Consider the following 15,537-nt stretch of genomic DNA (forward strand, 5'->3'; position numbering starts at 1 on the left):
CCATTGTATCGGGGTGGCAATATGCAATAGCGTGGCCTTTCACTGCTCAACTGCATCAATCTATTGTAAAATAACCTCAACGTATGTGTAGAAGTAAAAGCACAGGGGCGTCCCAATATTTCTCGACAACAGCGCTTCGGCTGAGGAAGAATAGACGTCCGGATTGAGCAGGGATAACAAATGGGAAAAATATCTGTCGGCGGTGGTTGCTTGGTGGCGAAATCAACGAGCGTCTGAAATGTTGCAGCGGCTAGGTCAAAAATCCTTTGCTCAAGCAAGATAGCTAATGAGCAATGGCAGCTTTCATAGAACGTGTCGTTAAGATTGCAAAAGGCGCCACAGGACATTGGCCGCAACCCGGAGTTATCGGTGAGGGAAAGGCGCATCCGTTTTAGGCTTTGTAAAGCTTTACGATAGGCCACGAGCCTCAAACTCTTTCTGCTGCAGGCGCCGTGGCTACTTCCTTTCAAGGCAGGCCATACGACTGTACGACTTGTCGTGCCATACTCTCGTTTCAACGTTGTCGCAATAAAGTAAGTCTGTTTTGGTCACTTATAACTGCTGTGGTATAGAACTACATTGTAAGGGACGTCGCTCGTTTACCATCATCACTGTCGCTGGTCGCGTAGGTATCACCAATGCTGCCTCGATTGGAACGAGGGACTCCGAAATTGCTGAACAAATGCTTATTGCGCTAGCCGTCTTTGATAGCTCACGGGATGTCATCTATAGTGATTCAAGGTCTGCAGTCAGAGCGCTTGAAAAATGCACTGCTTCCAAAGAGGACCTCAGACTTCTTGTGGGCAAGGCAATCACGCACCACATCATTTATTGGTTTCCCGCACATGAGGGTCAGATAAAGGGTGCTCCTCTGAACCTCATCGAGTTGGCTCACGGGGCTGCCATTAACTTGCCCCCCACGCTACCTTCGACCAATTGGAAGCCGTCTCCCCAGAGAAGAGGGACGCGCCCATCATCTACAATGAGAAAAATAAACAGTACTATCTCAACCGTAAAACCCATTTCGCTCCTCATCCGTAGCTCAATAGAGCTCAAGCAATAACGCTCCGTCTACTACAAACTCATACGCATCCAAATCTGTCGCTCTTAGATAAATTCTATCCGAACACTTACACCAATGGTACTTGCCGCGATTATGGAAAAATAGCCAAGTTAGAACACGGGCTTTGGCGGTGTACCCAGTCACGCTCTATGATCGATAACAGCTCGGCCAGATGGGAGGCTTCTCTCGGCATCCCTCTTCTGGCTGACCAATTCTGGGCTGTCCAGCAGGCCCACGATGCGGCCGAGAGGCTCGGCCTTTCGGTTCCTACGTAGGAGCGGCCCGTTTCTTAAAGACTCACGATCTGCAGGACTTCAATAAAGTTTTACACTACCATACCATAAAACTGGTTTAACACACAAAAGAATTGAACGAATCGCAGTGAATAAGCGACAGCTTCTAAAACAAGCGCAAGAGAATTTAGGCTTCTAAAGTAATCATTGAGGTGTCTTAACCAATTTTTTTAAGAACAATAATGTTTTCAGCAATATGCTACTTATCACAAAAAATAATTACTTTCAATCAAACGCTATAGGGAAGACGGGCGCTTTTACCTCTGCGAAAATATCTGTTTATCCTGAAAGTAAAGATACACTTCTATCAGTCACCTTGGGAAGCTTTATTCTCCTATTGAATTTTCATGTAATGACATGCTGACAATACTACCGCGTCTGGACTTTTCTTTTTTTGCTCTATGGAAGGTTGGCATCTTCTAACATAAAACTGCGATATTGACACCCTATGAATGGGGGAAAAATAAAAAAATAAATACTCTTTACGGGATATTTGGACTATTCTTAACCCACAATATGCTTTAATGCTACAATGAACTGGCGAGTTCATTAATTGCTAAAAAACTAAGTTTTCAAAAGGGCTTGTAAATTTGTCATTTCAGGGTAACAAGAACTATGGAGTTGTATTTTTTTAGCACACAAGCGTATTTAGGTTTAACACTCTATACTTGCCACAAGGGGACATCTACTAAAGGTCGGTGATTTATTAATGCGCGTTCTGTGAACATCTACTTCACAGGAACTGCGTGAAGATGAGGGAAGCGACAGTTCTGGCTGTAGCCGCCTATTTGGTTACGTCTTGTGCTGCAACGCTCTACGGGGCCGGTGAGCAGGTGTTTGTATTTTATTTTCTCATAATCGAACCTATTTGATCTTGGTAAGTTGAACGACTACTGCCAGTTGTTTTGACCGTTTAGGTGACGGTGGACATATATGCGTTAACACCCAAACGCACCTAATGCATAGGCGGATATTAGTAAAGCGCAAGAATCAACCCTTGCCTGTTTTAGTCCCGGCCGATAGAAAAGTGATAAAATTACAAGTGGTAGAGAAAATTCATTACCTCGTTAAGACTGACACCTGAAGGCGCACAAGTATGAAGTTGGTAGTTTGTACTTCTTGTTGCTGTGCGTTATTACACGGTAGAGGTAAGTTCGGTAGAATGTCAGTTGGAATGGAAAATATTTTAACGCTATTTATCTCCCACAAAAGAAAATGAATACTTCTCGTTAGTCACTGAAGTATTTTGTCATAAAGGTATAGTTGTATAATAAATGCACACAAGAATACTGTATATGCATGCATATTAGGCTAACCAAGGTTGGTGTAATCAAGACTAGGCGAATAAAGGTAGCCGCATTCTCAGGTTTTGGATAAAGTATTCCACACCAGTAAACGGTACTTGTCTTTGTCTGTGCAAACACTGCTTCATTTGAACGCTTTATAAGCGTTTTTCACTGCCAAGGGTGAGATGTATAAGGAGCTACCTAAAAGAGGTCGATGGTTGATAAAGTAAAGTAAAGATGTTCACTTCGAGCGATAATATGTTAATGGGAGAGAAATAAGTGACGTGCCAATATTTGGAACTTCGTAAACAAAAATTGCTGACGATGGCATAAACAAGACAAGGATAAGTTGTGCAGTTCACATAGTGTCAGCACCTTTTAAAGGGTCGACAATGCGAAACAAATTTCCTCCTTTAATTAGGGTATTCCTGCCTGTTTTAAACTGCTGGCAGTTGGTTGGTATATACAAAAGACGAGCTAGTTTCATTTCCTGGTTAGTGAATTTATGTGGAAATACACAAAGTACCGGGTGGTGTAATAGACCCACTTTTTGATCAGTGAGATCAGTGCAGCTTCAAGAACATCATTTATACAGTACATGAGCAAACATATACTGTACATGTGTACATGTGCAAACAAAGCAGGGCAAATGAATATGAACTTTTCCAAAACTGTATCAATGTCCTTTACATGACCCTCATGCCCTTCTTTCTTTGCCTATGCCTTTAACGATATTACTTTAAGTAGGTTCTTGCAATTCCAATATTTAGGTATAGCACTAGCACACGATATGTCATAGTCGAAACACATTGATGTCACCTGTAACAAGGTCCTTAAAAGCCTAGGTTACTTTCATCGTGTGCTGCGTCTTGTTCCTCAAAAAAATAAACTTCTTAGATATGAAACCCTCATTCACCCCGTCCTCGGATATGGCTGCGTTGTATAGAATCTACACAAACACTGCGACGTCAAAAAAAAAAAAATAGAATCAGTGCAAAACAAAGGCAGTGCGTTTTGTTTGCAGGAGATATAACAAGAAATTTTCACTGTCTAACTCTCTTCCCCTACTTGGTCTTACCCCTCTTGCAGAGCGTCGGAAACTTGAATGCCTAAAATTCATTCACTCGTTAATCATTTCTCCTCGCGTCTCCTCTCTGGATTACTATTTGATTTTTTCCAAACCTTCATGCAGGAGCAGTCACCGTGGGCTAAATATCTCAGCCTTTTTTGCCCACGCGGATTTCCTTAAAACCACTTTTTTTTTTCAGCAAGCATTGAAGCCTGGAATTCATCATCGGGCAATATCCGTTCACTACCACTGAAACAATTCACGCAAGCTTGTTTATGGGTGCTTGTATGTTTGTTGTTCATCTCAATCCAGCAATAGCCTCATCGAGGATGCACTGTGAATAGATAGATAAATAAATAAATAAATAAATATATAATACATAAAAATTATGAAAGTGTTGTGATAAACTTGTCAAAAGTTGCTGCGTTCCTCGAAGCGACAGGAGCTGCTTATAGCTTCAGCCTCTTCCACTCTCATTTTTCCGTGAAACCTGATTACGTTCAAAGTTTTCCAGGGCTGTGTAGTAACTGGCCCAGATACGTATAGTTAGTGCACTGATACTCTGCTTAGTAAAAACATTATCATGTTGACTTTACTAAAAAAAAGCAATTTTTATGTCACAGAAACTGCCTGTGATTTCTCGGACCTAAATCTGGACAACGAAGTAGCCCGGGTACTCGCCAGACTACCTGAAATTCAGGTGTCCGGTCCACAGCAGCTGCAACCGTACTTTCCTGGACTTGAAGTCGCTGCATTCACCATGAAGGGCCTCAACAAACTCCGTCTGTATGGGCGCCTGTTTCCGTACTGCGTCAACGGAAGCCGCATGCTACAAGCAGACTTCGTCAATGATGGCGACATCGTTTTGTCGTTGCCATGGAAGGCTTGCTCAGGGCACGAAGGACGCTTCAGCGTTCGCGCCAAGTTCTCCCGGTTCACCGCGCAGTTCCGGATCCTCAAGCCCTCTGAGGAAGGCGTCAAGCTGGAACTGATGGGTCGCATTGTTCCTGTCACAACTGTAGGCCTCCGCGCGATGGTCGAAGGCGCCGGTACCAAGGTGCGCGCCGCGTCTGAAATCCTGAGCGCTGTCTTCCCTAGCGTAGTCAATGAATTGTGGTACTGGGAGTTTTCTCTTGAATTTGATAGGGCCATGCGTAGAGCTCTCGAGCGAGTGATTTTCTAGACTAAAATTAAATGTCGCTGTACAAGAACACCGCGTGGTACACTTGCTGAAGCTGGCCCCCTAAGTGTATGATCGTGCACTCTCCCGTATTGTACTACAATAAAGATAACAAAATGTACATGGATTTGTGAAACTTTCTGTGAGTTTTCTTTTCTGAACTATGGGTGCTGTCTGTACTGAAGCAAGTTGTGTCGGCATGGTCAACGGTTTGCTGAAATTTAGGAGTATCAGAGAAAAGCTGTATTTAACCCTATGCCACCACGCATATCATTACACTATAGAAGTAGAAGGCAAACAGATGAATTGTCTGCACAAGACGAAACGAGCACCTTTCTTTTACGAAAGTATAACTATAAAGTCTAGAAAACATTAGAGGCGTGTGTTAAAATAGCCGCAATGAAGTAGACTATTCACCAAATCAATATTTAGAGAAAGAGCGTGCCATCCTTGCAGTGATGCGTAGGTAGGTTCTGACGTGTCTGGTGTATATAGGATCCAGGCACGTACCAAGGATATTTTTTCGGTGGGGGGGGGGGGGGGGGGAAACCCAAGGTAACTTTTCAATGCAAATGAGGAAGGGGGGCTACCTTTACTAGTAGAATATGAGTGACGCCCGCCATTCGCCATGAAGACTCGTAAACCCGCAAAAAAGAAATGAAAGAGTGAATGTCAGAAGTACGCCTGTAAGACACAACTCTCCTTTACTTGGCAAACAAGAAACCACATCAAATGGACTCACGTGGGAAAGGAGCACAGGAAGAACACTGCCAAGAACAAGTAAACAAACGGAAGTGTAAAATTATGATTTCTGTAGTAGCGCATACTACTTTAAGAACAGCAGCAGTTCGCAACCCAGGCAAACGGAACGCGCGGGGTTGTGTTACTCCTCCAGCCATTCGCAGAAGCAAACAAAATCGTCGTCTTGTGGCGTTTTCAATATGGCGTTGTACTTGATACCTCCGGAGCGTCTGCTGTTGTTGAAGAGTGTTTTCATCGACGGAAGAAATGAGGCCTGCAACAGAGTATATACAAAGTGTATGGAGTCTCAGCATTTCACTCTTCGAAAGTCTACCTGCCGTGGTTGCTTAGTGGTTATAGTGTTGGGCCGCTAAGCACGAGGTAGCAGGATCGAATCTTGGCCACGGCAGCCGCGTTTTCGATGGGGAAAAAATGTGGAAACGCCCGTGTACTTAGCTAAAGGCGCACGTTAAAGAACCCCAGTTGGTCCCAATTGCCGCAGTCTCCCACCATGGGGAGCCTCATAATCTGATAGTGGTTTTTGCATGTAAAACTGCATAATGAATTAATTAAATCTTCAAAAGTCTGCGGTACACTTCATTTAACTAATGAACCCGTTTTGCTCATACATTTCACTACCAACTCAAGTGAAACTTGACAATAAATAGTTGCAACGATGCAAGCATTTTATTTCAGTTCAGTAAAGAATTAGGCTTTCGCCACTCCACTATAAGAGGCGAGGGAAAACGTAAAACATTAGGCGCTAATAATTTTATTATTTCGGTTACCGCCTTATTTGGGTAACGGCAACAGTTTGAAGTACGAATTATTTGCAGCCTCGCGGCGGAGCAGTGGCTGGCGCTTATGAGGGTGTGGGCGGGGCTTCACTGCAGACTTAAGTTGTAATCCGACTATACTAGTGTTTTCTGAATCATCTCTGGAAGAAGTATAGATAAATATGTATTTGCAGAACAATCACAGTTCTTTCGGACCCCTCGTTTAGGCTTCTACCAAGTACCAAACTGAATTGTAATATTATTTGGGAAGTTGCGTAACGATGCGTGACCGCAGTTCGCGTACAACCACGTGGAGCGCAGGACGCTGCGGTTCTGGACGTACTGCGCCCACCGCGGAAAGTTAGAAAGACACCCACAAAAGCACACCAGAGAAGTGGCTGCACCAACCTGCTCGACTGATAAACGTCGAAGCGTCATTCAAAACACACAAAAGTATTCTTCACTTCCGGTGGCGTTTTCTCTACTTCCTTTTTGAATAAAAAGGTGTTGATCCGGAAATATTTTCATAAACAATTGTTAATTTTTTTTTTAATTTTCGATTTTCCTTCATGTTTGGCTGTTGCCTTGGCTCTCTCCCTTAATATATCGCCTAATTTCTCAACTCCTTGCGACTCTTGTTTCCAGTTGCCAATTTTGCACGGGAAGTGATGTACAGTTAGGGAAGAACCAGACGAGGTTACTGGTTACAATCATATTTTTTATGCGTTTAAGGGTTATTGCAGGGTCTGGTTACGGAGGCGGGTTCGCATTATTTTATTTTCCATCTTATGTAACCCATATAGCGGGTATATGGTTCCGAGGATCTACCAGCGTCGCGGCGAGCCGTCACTCGAGGAAATGATGAAGCAAAAGGAAAAACTAAACGCAACTAGTGCTTTCTCCTACCCCAACTCCTTCCTCGAGCATACAGACCAGCTGACTACGAACCGAATCCCTTCCCTGGCCCGTTGATCAGTATACATAAAGAAGGTTGAACTAACGAAGCAGGAGCGATGTGCGTGACCGTCGGCATGGATGGTGACAAGTGAACGCATCTCGAGTTAATTGCGCGGGTACCGAATCGATGAGAAAACTGGCCTTCACACCCCAGGACATACCGATAACGACCGCCGTTCAAAGGGAGTGGAAAATGCAGCTAAATGTTAACCGCCCAATAGCTGTCAAGCCTCAACATTGATTTCACGGCGCTTTAGGAATGTGTCTGAGGAGTGGTGGCGTGGGCGGGGACGGGGGGGGGGGGGGGGGGGCGAGGGGGCTAGTCCGCTTAAGTAAAGGGGGTGAGAGCCGCCCCCTCCCCCCCCTGGGTACGTGCCTGACAGGAACTAAGTTCAAGTTGCTAAAACGCCGTGCTCTGCCTCTTTATTGGCACGTATCAATCGCTTACAAATTTTGTTTTTGTAATCTCGGTTACAACGAACGCAACGTTCTTCGGTGGGTGTTAAAGCGGTTGCAGAACAGTCCAGTCTCAGAGATTAAGATTCTCGGACCAAAGGCCCTCGCGTCGCAGGCTTAAAAAGCGACGTGGGCACTGTTACGTTTTATGAAAGTGACGGTCCGGAGTGACCGATTATAGGCGAGAAGTTATGGACATTCCCACGTATTCACACCAATAGTACATTCTTCCCTCCCTCTCCTTTCTTTTCTTCCCTTCAACTCCTTCCTCAGTGCAGGGTAGCAAATCGGACGTGCGGGTGGTTGGCCTCCCTTCTTTTTCCTCCTCCTCGTTGCACAATGCTTTTTAGACACTGAAAGGCTGCAGCACTTTGATATTGTTACGCGTTATTCCCGCGCACTGAAGCCCGCATCCTTCCGAGCATGGACGAATGCGCCAGGAAGACGGTGAAGGCGACAATGAGAGTAGCGCTCGTGTTGTTGCTGTGCCATCTAGCCTGCAATTATCTCTCTGTATACATTTTGTAAACAGAATTTCTATCCGTTTTGGCTACTCTCATCCCCGTGGCACTTGAGATTAAAAGGATCATGTTATGGCTGAGTGATACAAAAAGTTTGAAGCTTGAGAGTAATCACACCTATTGTAACAAATTACTCATTCTGTGACGTCAAATCATTACAAACTATTTTACATAAACAGAGGGAAATTTGTCCAATGGGCTGAAAAAAGCGAAAGTGACTCATTGTAAACATTTTTGGGATACAGGATAAATACTATTACTCATGTGTAAGAAACACTCAACAGCGTCAGTAGGAAACGTTCAGTGTGAGAAATTCCTGGAGGTACACCTCGCAAGCACGCACCTGGAGGTGCAGAGGACATTCCTTCAGCATCTCCAACAGCGGGCAAAGGTCAGTGCAGCCCTGGACTAGGGGAGCCATCCATGACACTTTGAACCCCTTCCCCACTATCTGTCTTCATAAGGTCCACTACTACTACCACTACCAGTAGTACCTTCACCAAGTGCTCGAAAGCGTTATACGCCCGTTATTCGCAATGTTTCACAGAGGAATAGACGGACTGTACATCACCATGTAATCATATTTGGTAGAAGTAGCAGCCATATTGAGAGTGATACAGTCATCGAATATGAATGTATTAAGCTACGAATTATGATCGTTGGAAACATTTTCTGAATGCTCGTTCTCTACTTCTTTTCACGCTATATATGAGGTTTCTAACCGTGATCAGGCCCATCGCGCCCTACTAACCTTTATAGAACTAACTAACTTAGGTTCACGTTTGTATCATGAACATTCGACATTCCGTAGTAGCGTGTCCTTCAGTGACCGGCCCTACTGTGTGTGATCAGTACTGTACCCTAACGCTTCTTCCTTCGAAGATGGGAGGTGGCGGGTTCAAACACCTTATAGTGTACATTGTGAGCCGACTACCGGTGAAATGGTGATTACGTGCAGCTTTAGTTGGCGTCTCATCATGGAGAACGCAATTAGCCGCAGAGCGAACTAGCCATGGGTGTGGTTGATAATTGAGGAGGCTGTTCGACGCGGCGTCACTTTAATTCCGGCTGCAGAGCTCTACTTTAGTCTTTAAATTTGTCCCGTTGCAGTGTTCTACTTTGGTCTTAGGATTTGTCCTGTTGCTCTCCTTTCCTCTTTCCTTTTTCCTCCCCTCCTTTCTATCTTCCATTTCTGTGTTGCTGTCACGTCCCTTCAGAAGAGTAGGCAGGCGTTGTGCCCCTTCAGGTGGCAGTTGCCAGCTTGCTCCTCGCTTTCCTTTTCCTGATACCTGTGTACATATGTATATGTGCTCAAAAAAAAAATAATAATCATTTCTAGTAGGTTTACGCTTAGCGCGAAGACGAGAGTTTGTTTTACAGACAGTAATTTTGGAACACTGCAGTAAATTGTACCTTGCTGAGGTTGAGGCATGGAGCCTCTAACTACGCTATCCATCGTAGCCCCCGATGGCCATTTACCCAAACGAAGGCTAATCACTAAGCAATATTGCAGCATTCAACGCGAACCGTTGCCTAACGTTACCACGTTCATCGGAACGAACATTTAAGTGCACGTCAGAGCATACACTGCGCAGCATTGTGCTAAATGCGCATAGCGGTGGAATATTGGAGCCGGTTTCAGATCCCATTTGACCACGTCGTCGATGTCGTTACACCGACGCAAAATGTTTTGACGTAAGACAACAGCGAACTGTGTAATAGCAATATGTGTCTGATAACGGAGACATCAAGGCGTTTCTTCGTTCTTTCACCTCTCATTGGAGATCTCGGGCTCAAAATTTACAAACAATTCTTCATTCGCATCCCTATCAGCGTCCGCAAACTTTACTTGGAGGACAGATCTGCTAAAATGGCACCAATGACAAAAGTTGATGGTTGTCCCTGAAGGACACCATGCCTCCATACGCTGCTCAACAATAGGTTATCATGACGACCATCAAAGGCTCTATTTATTGCGTGAAAGGAGAAATAAACTTGCCTGACACTACGCATAGTCTTGCATTGCAGGAGGAATGTGACTGCCTTACACAGCAGTGCACGCCCAATTAGAATAAGCACTAAATATGTTCAACAGATTTTGAGATAACTCATTCAGGTGCGTCACTAAGTGAAAATGGAAGCTATCTTCGCCTATCAGTTGAGATTTCTGGCCAGTCTGCTGCAGCTGCGCCTTCCATCGCATGCCAGCGAGAGCTCGAGTGGCGCAAGTTGGCATAGTTATGTTCGTTAGACTGCAACCCCACTGTTGTGGTACGTCCTTCATATATTGGCCGCTGCGTGAATCATATTGTGAATCACCTACTCTAGGTGCGTGTACTGAAGTTCGCCCCTATGCGATCATTTAATTCATCCATGTTATCGACTACATCGCTCGTTTTTGCTGCTGATGACATAATGAGAGTGCTCACGTTATGAACCTGTTCAGCTTTAAGAATACACTTTTCTTATGTGATTTTATGTGTGACGAAATTCACTTGGAAGTTGGCCTTGCGAGCACCGCTTCTTGTTTAGGTTTCCCTAAAGTAAGGAAAAGATTATGTGTGATGCGGGCAAGCCTAAAGTTCCTTAGCATTTTATGGCACTTAGAGTAAATTACAAATAGAGGGCTCCGGAGCATTTTATTGTATAATGAATCACACAAAGTGTAGCTAGCTGTCCGTACAAAGTATAACTGCCACCAAAACAACATTTAGTAAATATGGAAAACATTATGGTCAACTGGCACGTGACGTTTAATGCGCAATCAGAATATTATATCCTTTGCAAAACTTGCCTAATTCAATTCCAGAAATTAAGTTACAGCCATAATTTACGACTTTTGGCAGCGTATCTGCAGAATTCTACTTCACGCCAAGTTCACATTTTGTTAAAATGCCGGTCATGTTGCTTGCGAAGTTCAGTGAAAAATTATTATCATAGGCCTAATCGTGAGAATTGCAAATTCTTATTATATAGCGTTTTCTTCCCCTTTTTATGCTTAAAGAATGCGGGCGTGGTATCCTTGTTCAACTAAAGCAGCCATCTTGTTTTTATGTAGTCATATATGGAGCACTTTGTGGGTCATAGGCAGGCAAAGTTCGAAGTGTGTGCTTTAATTACGGCCTTTGCAGTAAGTTACCGATTCAAGAGCTCCAGAACAACATATGCGTGATTTAATGACGGCGTGGAATTTAGCTGTCTGTACTTAAAAAAACTGTAACTGCCATCACGATAAAATGTTGTATTAAGTAGAAACATATTATGGATGACAATAAAAAAGATCTGTGGTGTTTACGTGCAACAACCTTAATTTGTTTATGTGTCACGCCGTAGGGGCAGGAGGGGTTCAAAATAATTTTGATCAGCTATTGCTCTTTAACATGCACGTAAACCTAAGTAAATGAGCGTCTTTGCTTTCGGCCCTGGTGAGAATGTGGCCACATCGATCATTATCGCTAATATGCGAGGGACGTCAGCACTATGAAGGTGGTTTAAGGCACTTGCTCTAACTTTTAACGAAGTACTCGAAAAGGGTGTACTGAGCGCAACGTTTCAAAAGGGTGGCTGGCATGTGGGAGCGCTTTGAAGTATAGGATTCATTAAAAAAACATTTTAATGGCACTGCTCCTAAGGAACAACTCCGCGATGAAATGCTATGTGACTCTTCAAGGCCGGGAAAGACGTCGCGAAAGACTTCGTTCAAGCTCTCCAGTTGAATCGGAATTTATCGAGGAATATAAAAAGAAATACACAGGCAAACTACGATGCTGGAAGTCATCGGGATGGATCAAAAGCATGAGCGCAATATTGAATTTTTTAGCAAGCGCTACAAGACCAAAAATTTAGCTTTAAATGTACTTCACAAAACCACAACATTCACCTGGACAAAACACACCTAAAAATGGAAGAAACGCTGGTGAGAAAAAGAGAACAGGTCTAACATATCTTGCTATAAACGTTGTATTTTCATAAAAATGGGTAACACGAATTAAAATTATTTAAAAGTAAATTAAGCGGTCTTAGCACCCAAAACATAATATGATTTTGAGGCACGCCATAGTGGGTCTCGAGACTTTTTTCGAATACCTGGGTTTCTTTAATGTACAGTGCTCACTGAATGAAATAGGACACGGAGCATTTAGTAGAACCCTACATATGTGCAAAGTACGCGAGAGCACTATGTCATGTCGCTAGGAATTTGGTCACCAAAGGTGAAGAGGACTCCGATGTAAGTGTACGCGCCAAAATTACGTCGATGTGACACGAACTGCAGCCGGTTCAAACGAAAGTATGCGCATTACTTAGCCCTAAATTGACGCGTTTCATTCCGTGAGCACTGTACATCTAATTCTAATTAGACGGGTATTTTGGCGTTTTGCCAACATCAAATCGCATGTGTCATTGATGGGTAACTAAAACAAGGAACAGTTAAAAACAAGTATGTAAACAAATGCTCAAGACATGTAAAGTGTCCAATATCTACACTACTCGCTTGAACAATTTTTATATTTGTTCTCGTTTTTCTAAACGGTAATTGTTAATAAAGCCTCAAAGTTTGAAAGTGAGTTTATTTTTTAAATCGCTTCGTACGAACTGTCAGTGTAAACTTGCTGAAAGGACAGGTGTCCTTGCAAAACTGAAGCCGAAAATGAGGAGTGAAGTCATTTTGTGCGATGTATGAATTGTAAAATTAGCACCTCATTGCAGATATGCTGCATCATGTTGCAGAGCTGCCACGTTTGTCGGGATTATACGGTTGAGTTTTTCAGACCACTGATAAATATCTTCGGCACCTGCAAACTGTAATGGCAGTTATTCAATTGCTTGACCTCACGCTCTAGCCTGAAACTGTCATTTCTCCTCGAGAAACTCAAGTTCGTCAGCCAAGTCGTGATTGGATCAGGAGTACCACCATAACTAGAGAATGCCACCCCTGTCACCTTTCTTTTTCCATATCCCACCAACAACAAAAGCATGTAACGATTTATGAATATGCGTATTAGGAATTTCTCCAAGATTTCCAAGTGGCCAACTCACCTGATGTGCGATTATAGGTCATTAATACAGAGTAAACTGCAGCCAATGGCATTGGCTGAACTACGACATCGGTTTTCTTCACCTCGCGTACTCTGATAGCTCGACGAGGAGGCTGACACATAGCAGTACACTGCTGCTAGCAACATTGTTCTCGAGGCTGTTGTGGTCCATTGGCAAGACGGGACCGACCTAGTCATAGCCTACGCAAACTGCACTCGATCACGTACGGAAACAAGCAATTTCATGCAGGACAAAGAGTGGCAGGCAGTTATTTGGGTTGTTACCAGGTTGCGGCCGCATCTCGACGACCGACCATTCAAGATGGCGATCGATGATCTCTGTGTTGTCTCGCCAATCTACGACACCTTTCTGGTTGACTTCCGCCATGAAGTGCACCACTTGAGGAAATTGGTGTCATGATCATTGAGAAGACAGGCCGAAGGCGTGAAGATTCTGGTGACCTGTGACGCACGCGCAAGAAAGTTGGTATTCCAAACACGCAAGGTGCCAGTGGCTTCCTTGGAGCCTTAAGCGCACCGAATTTGCTCTTCAGGCTTCGAACTGATGCGCAAATAGAGCCCATCATTGATCAATTCGAGGACTGTAACACGCACGTACGTCGTATATTTCTCGAGGCTTCCCATCCGTTTGCTTAATAGAAGGTGCCTCACGCAAAATCAAAATACAGGAGCTGGCGACAAATCATATATACTTGTTGTGCCGATATCTCTCTGAGATGATGTTCTGTTAGCCTGGCGCGACAAGCCGACATCCGCCCCTCGTGCTACTTAGTGACATGAGCCAGACTGCGCCCCCTACTGGTGTCATAGACTTACTGCCAGCGTCAAGCACCATGTGAATGGCTACCACGAATGTGAGTAACGGAAATGACCATCCATAAAGTCAGCAGACCAAGCATAATCTATTCACCCATCGCGTACTCTGTTTGACCAAGGGGTAATGGACCTTCTTGGACAGCTTCCCTTGTCTTCCTGCGGTATCCATTGGTTCATTGTTCCCCCGAAATATTTGGATCGGTATGCTGAGACAACATATATGCAATGCCTCATGACTTCGAGCGTACCGGAATCTTGGAAAAACGCTAACATAATCCTAATCAATAAGAAAGGGGACGCCAAAGACTGGAAAAATTATAGACCGATCAGTTTACTGCCCGTTGCCGACAAAGTATTTACTAAGGTAATTGCAAATAGAATCAAGAACACCTTAGACTTCCGTCAACCAAAGGACCAGGCAGGATTCCGTAAAGGCTACTCAACAATAGACCATATTCACACTATCAATCAGGTGATAGAAAAATGTGCGGAATATAACCAACCTTTATATATAGCTTTCATTGATTACGAGAAAGCGTTTGATTCAGTCGAAACCTCAGCAGTCATGGAGGCATTGCGGAATCAGGGTGTAGACGAGCCGTATGTAAAAATACTGAAAGCTATATATAGCGGCTCCACAGCCACCGTAGTCCTCCATAAAGAAAGCAACAAAATCCCAATGAAGAGAGGCGTCAGGCAGGGAGATACGATCTCTCCGATGCTATTCACAGCGTGTTTACAGGAGGTATTCAGAGACCTGGATTGGGAAGAATTGGGGATAAAAGTTAATGGAGAATACCTTAACAACTTGAGATTCGCTGATGATATTGCCTTGCTTAGTAACTCAGCGGACCAACTGCAATGCATGCTCACTCACCTGGAGAGGCAAAGCCGAAGGGTGGGTCTAAAAATTAATATGCAGAAAACTAAAGTAATGTTTAGCAGTCTCGGAAGGGAACAGCAGTTTACAATAGGTAGTGAGGCACTGGAAGTGGTAAGGGAATACATCTACTTAGCACAGGTAGTGACTGCGGATCCGGATCATGAGACTGAAATAATCAGAAGAATAAGAATGGGCTGGGCTGCCTTTGGCAGGCATTCTCAGATCACGAACAGCAGGTTGACATTATCCCTCAAGAGAAGAGTTTACAACAGCTGTGTCTTACCAGTACTCACGTACGGCGCAGAAACCTGGAGGCTTACGAAAAAGGTTCTACTTAAATTGAGCACGACGCAACGAGCTATGGAAAGAAGAATGGTAGGTGTAACGTTAAGTGATAAGAAAATAGCAGATTGGGTGAGGGAACAAACGCGAGTGAATG

At 43.9% G+C, this 15,537-nt stretch overlaps 1 protein-coding gene across 1 annotated transcript; it reads left to right on the plus strand.

Annotated features, from left to right (window-relative positions):
• Nucleotides 1–463: 463 nt before the first annotated feature.
• Nucleotides 464–5,018, plus strand: LOC126534166 (uncharacterized). The gene is made up of 3 exons (XM_050181415.3): nucleotides 464–533; nucleotides 2,096–2,181; nucleotides 4,335–5,018. Exons 2-3 carry the CDS (start codon nucleotides 2,109–2,111, stop codon nucleotides 4,892–4,894), a joined length of 633 nt encoding a protein of 210 aa, XP_050037372.2. The 5' UTR covers nucleotides 464–533; nucleotides 2,096–2,108; the 3' UTR covers nucleotides 4,895–5,018.
• Nucleotides 5,019–15,537: the final 10,519 nt, after the last annotated feature.

The sequence above is a fragment of the Dermacentor andersoni genome, chromosome 7 (genome assembly GCF_023375885.2).
Source record: "Dermacentor andersoni chromosome 7, qqDerAnde1_hic_scaffold, whole genome shotgun sequence".
In the NCBI taxonomy this organism is placed as follows: Eukaryota; Metazoa; Arthropoda; class Arachnida; order Ixodida; family Ixodidae; genus Dermacentor; species Dermacentor andersoni.

Excerpts from the sequence above, each read along its gene's own strand:
- LOC126534166 (XM_050181415.3), top strand. The coding sequence starts at position 2,109 with ATGAGGGAAGCGACAGTTCTGGCTGTAGCCGCCTATTTGGTTACGTCT. Across the intron at positions 2,182-4,334 it reads TGCAACGCTCTACGGGGCCG|AAACTGCCTGTGATTTCTCG; the intron begins GTGAGCAGGTGT and ends TTTATGTCACAG.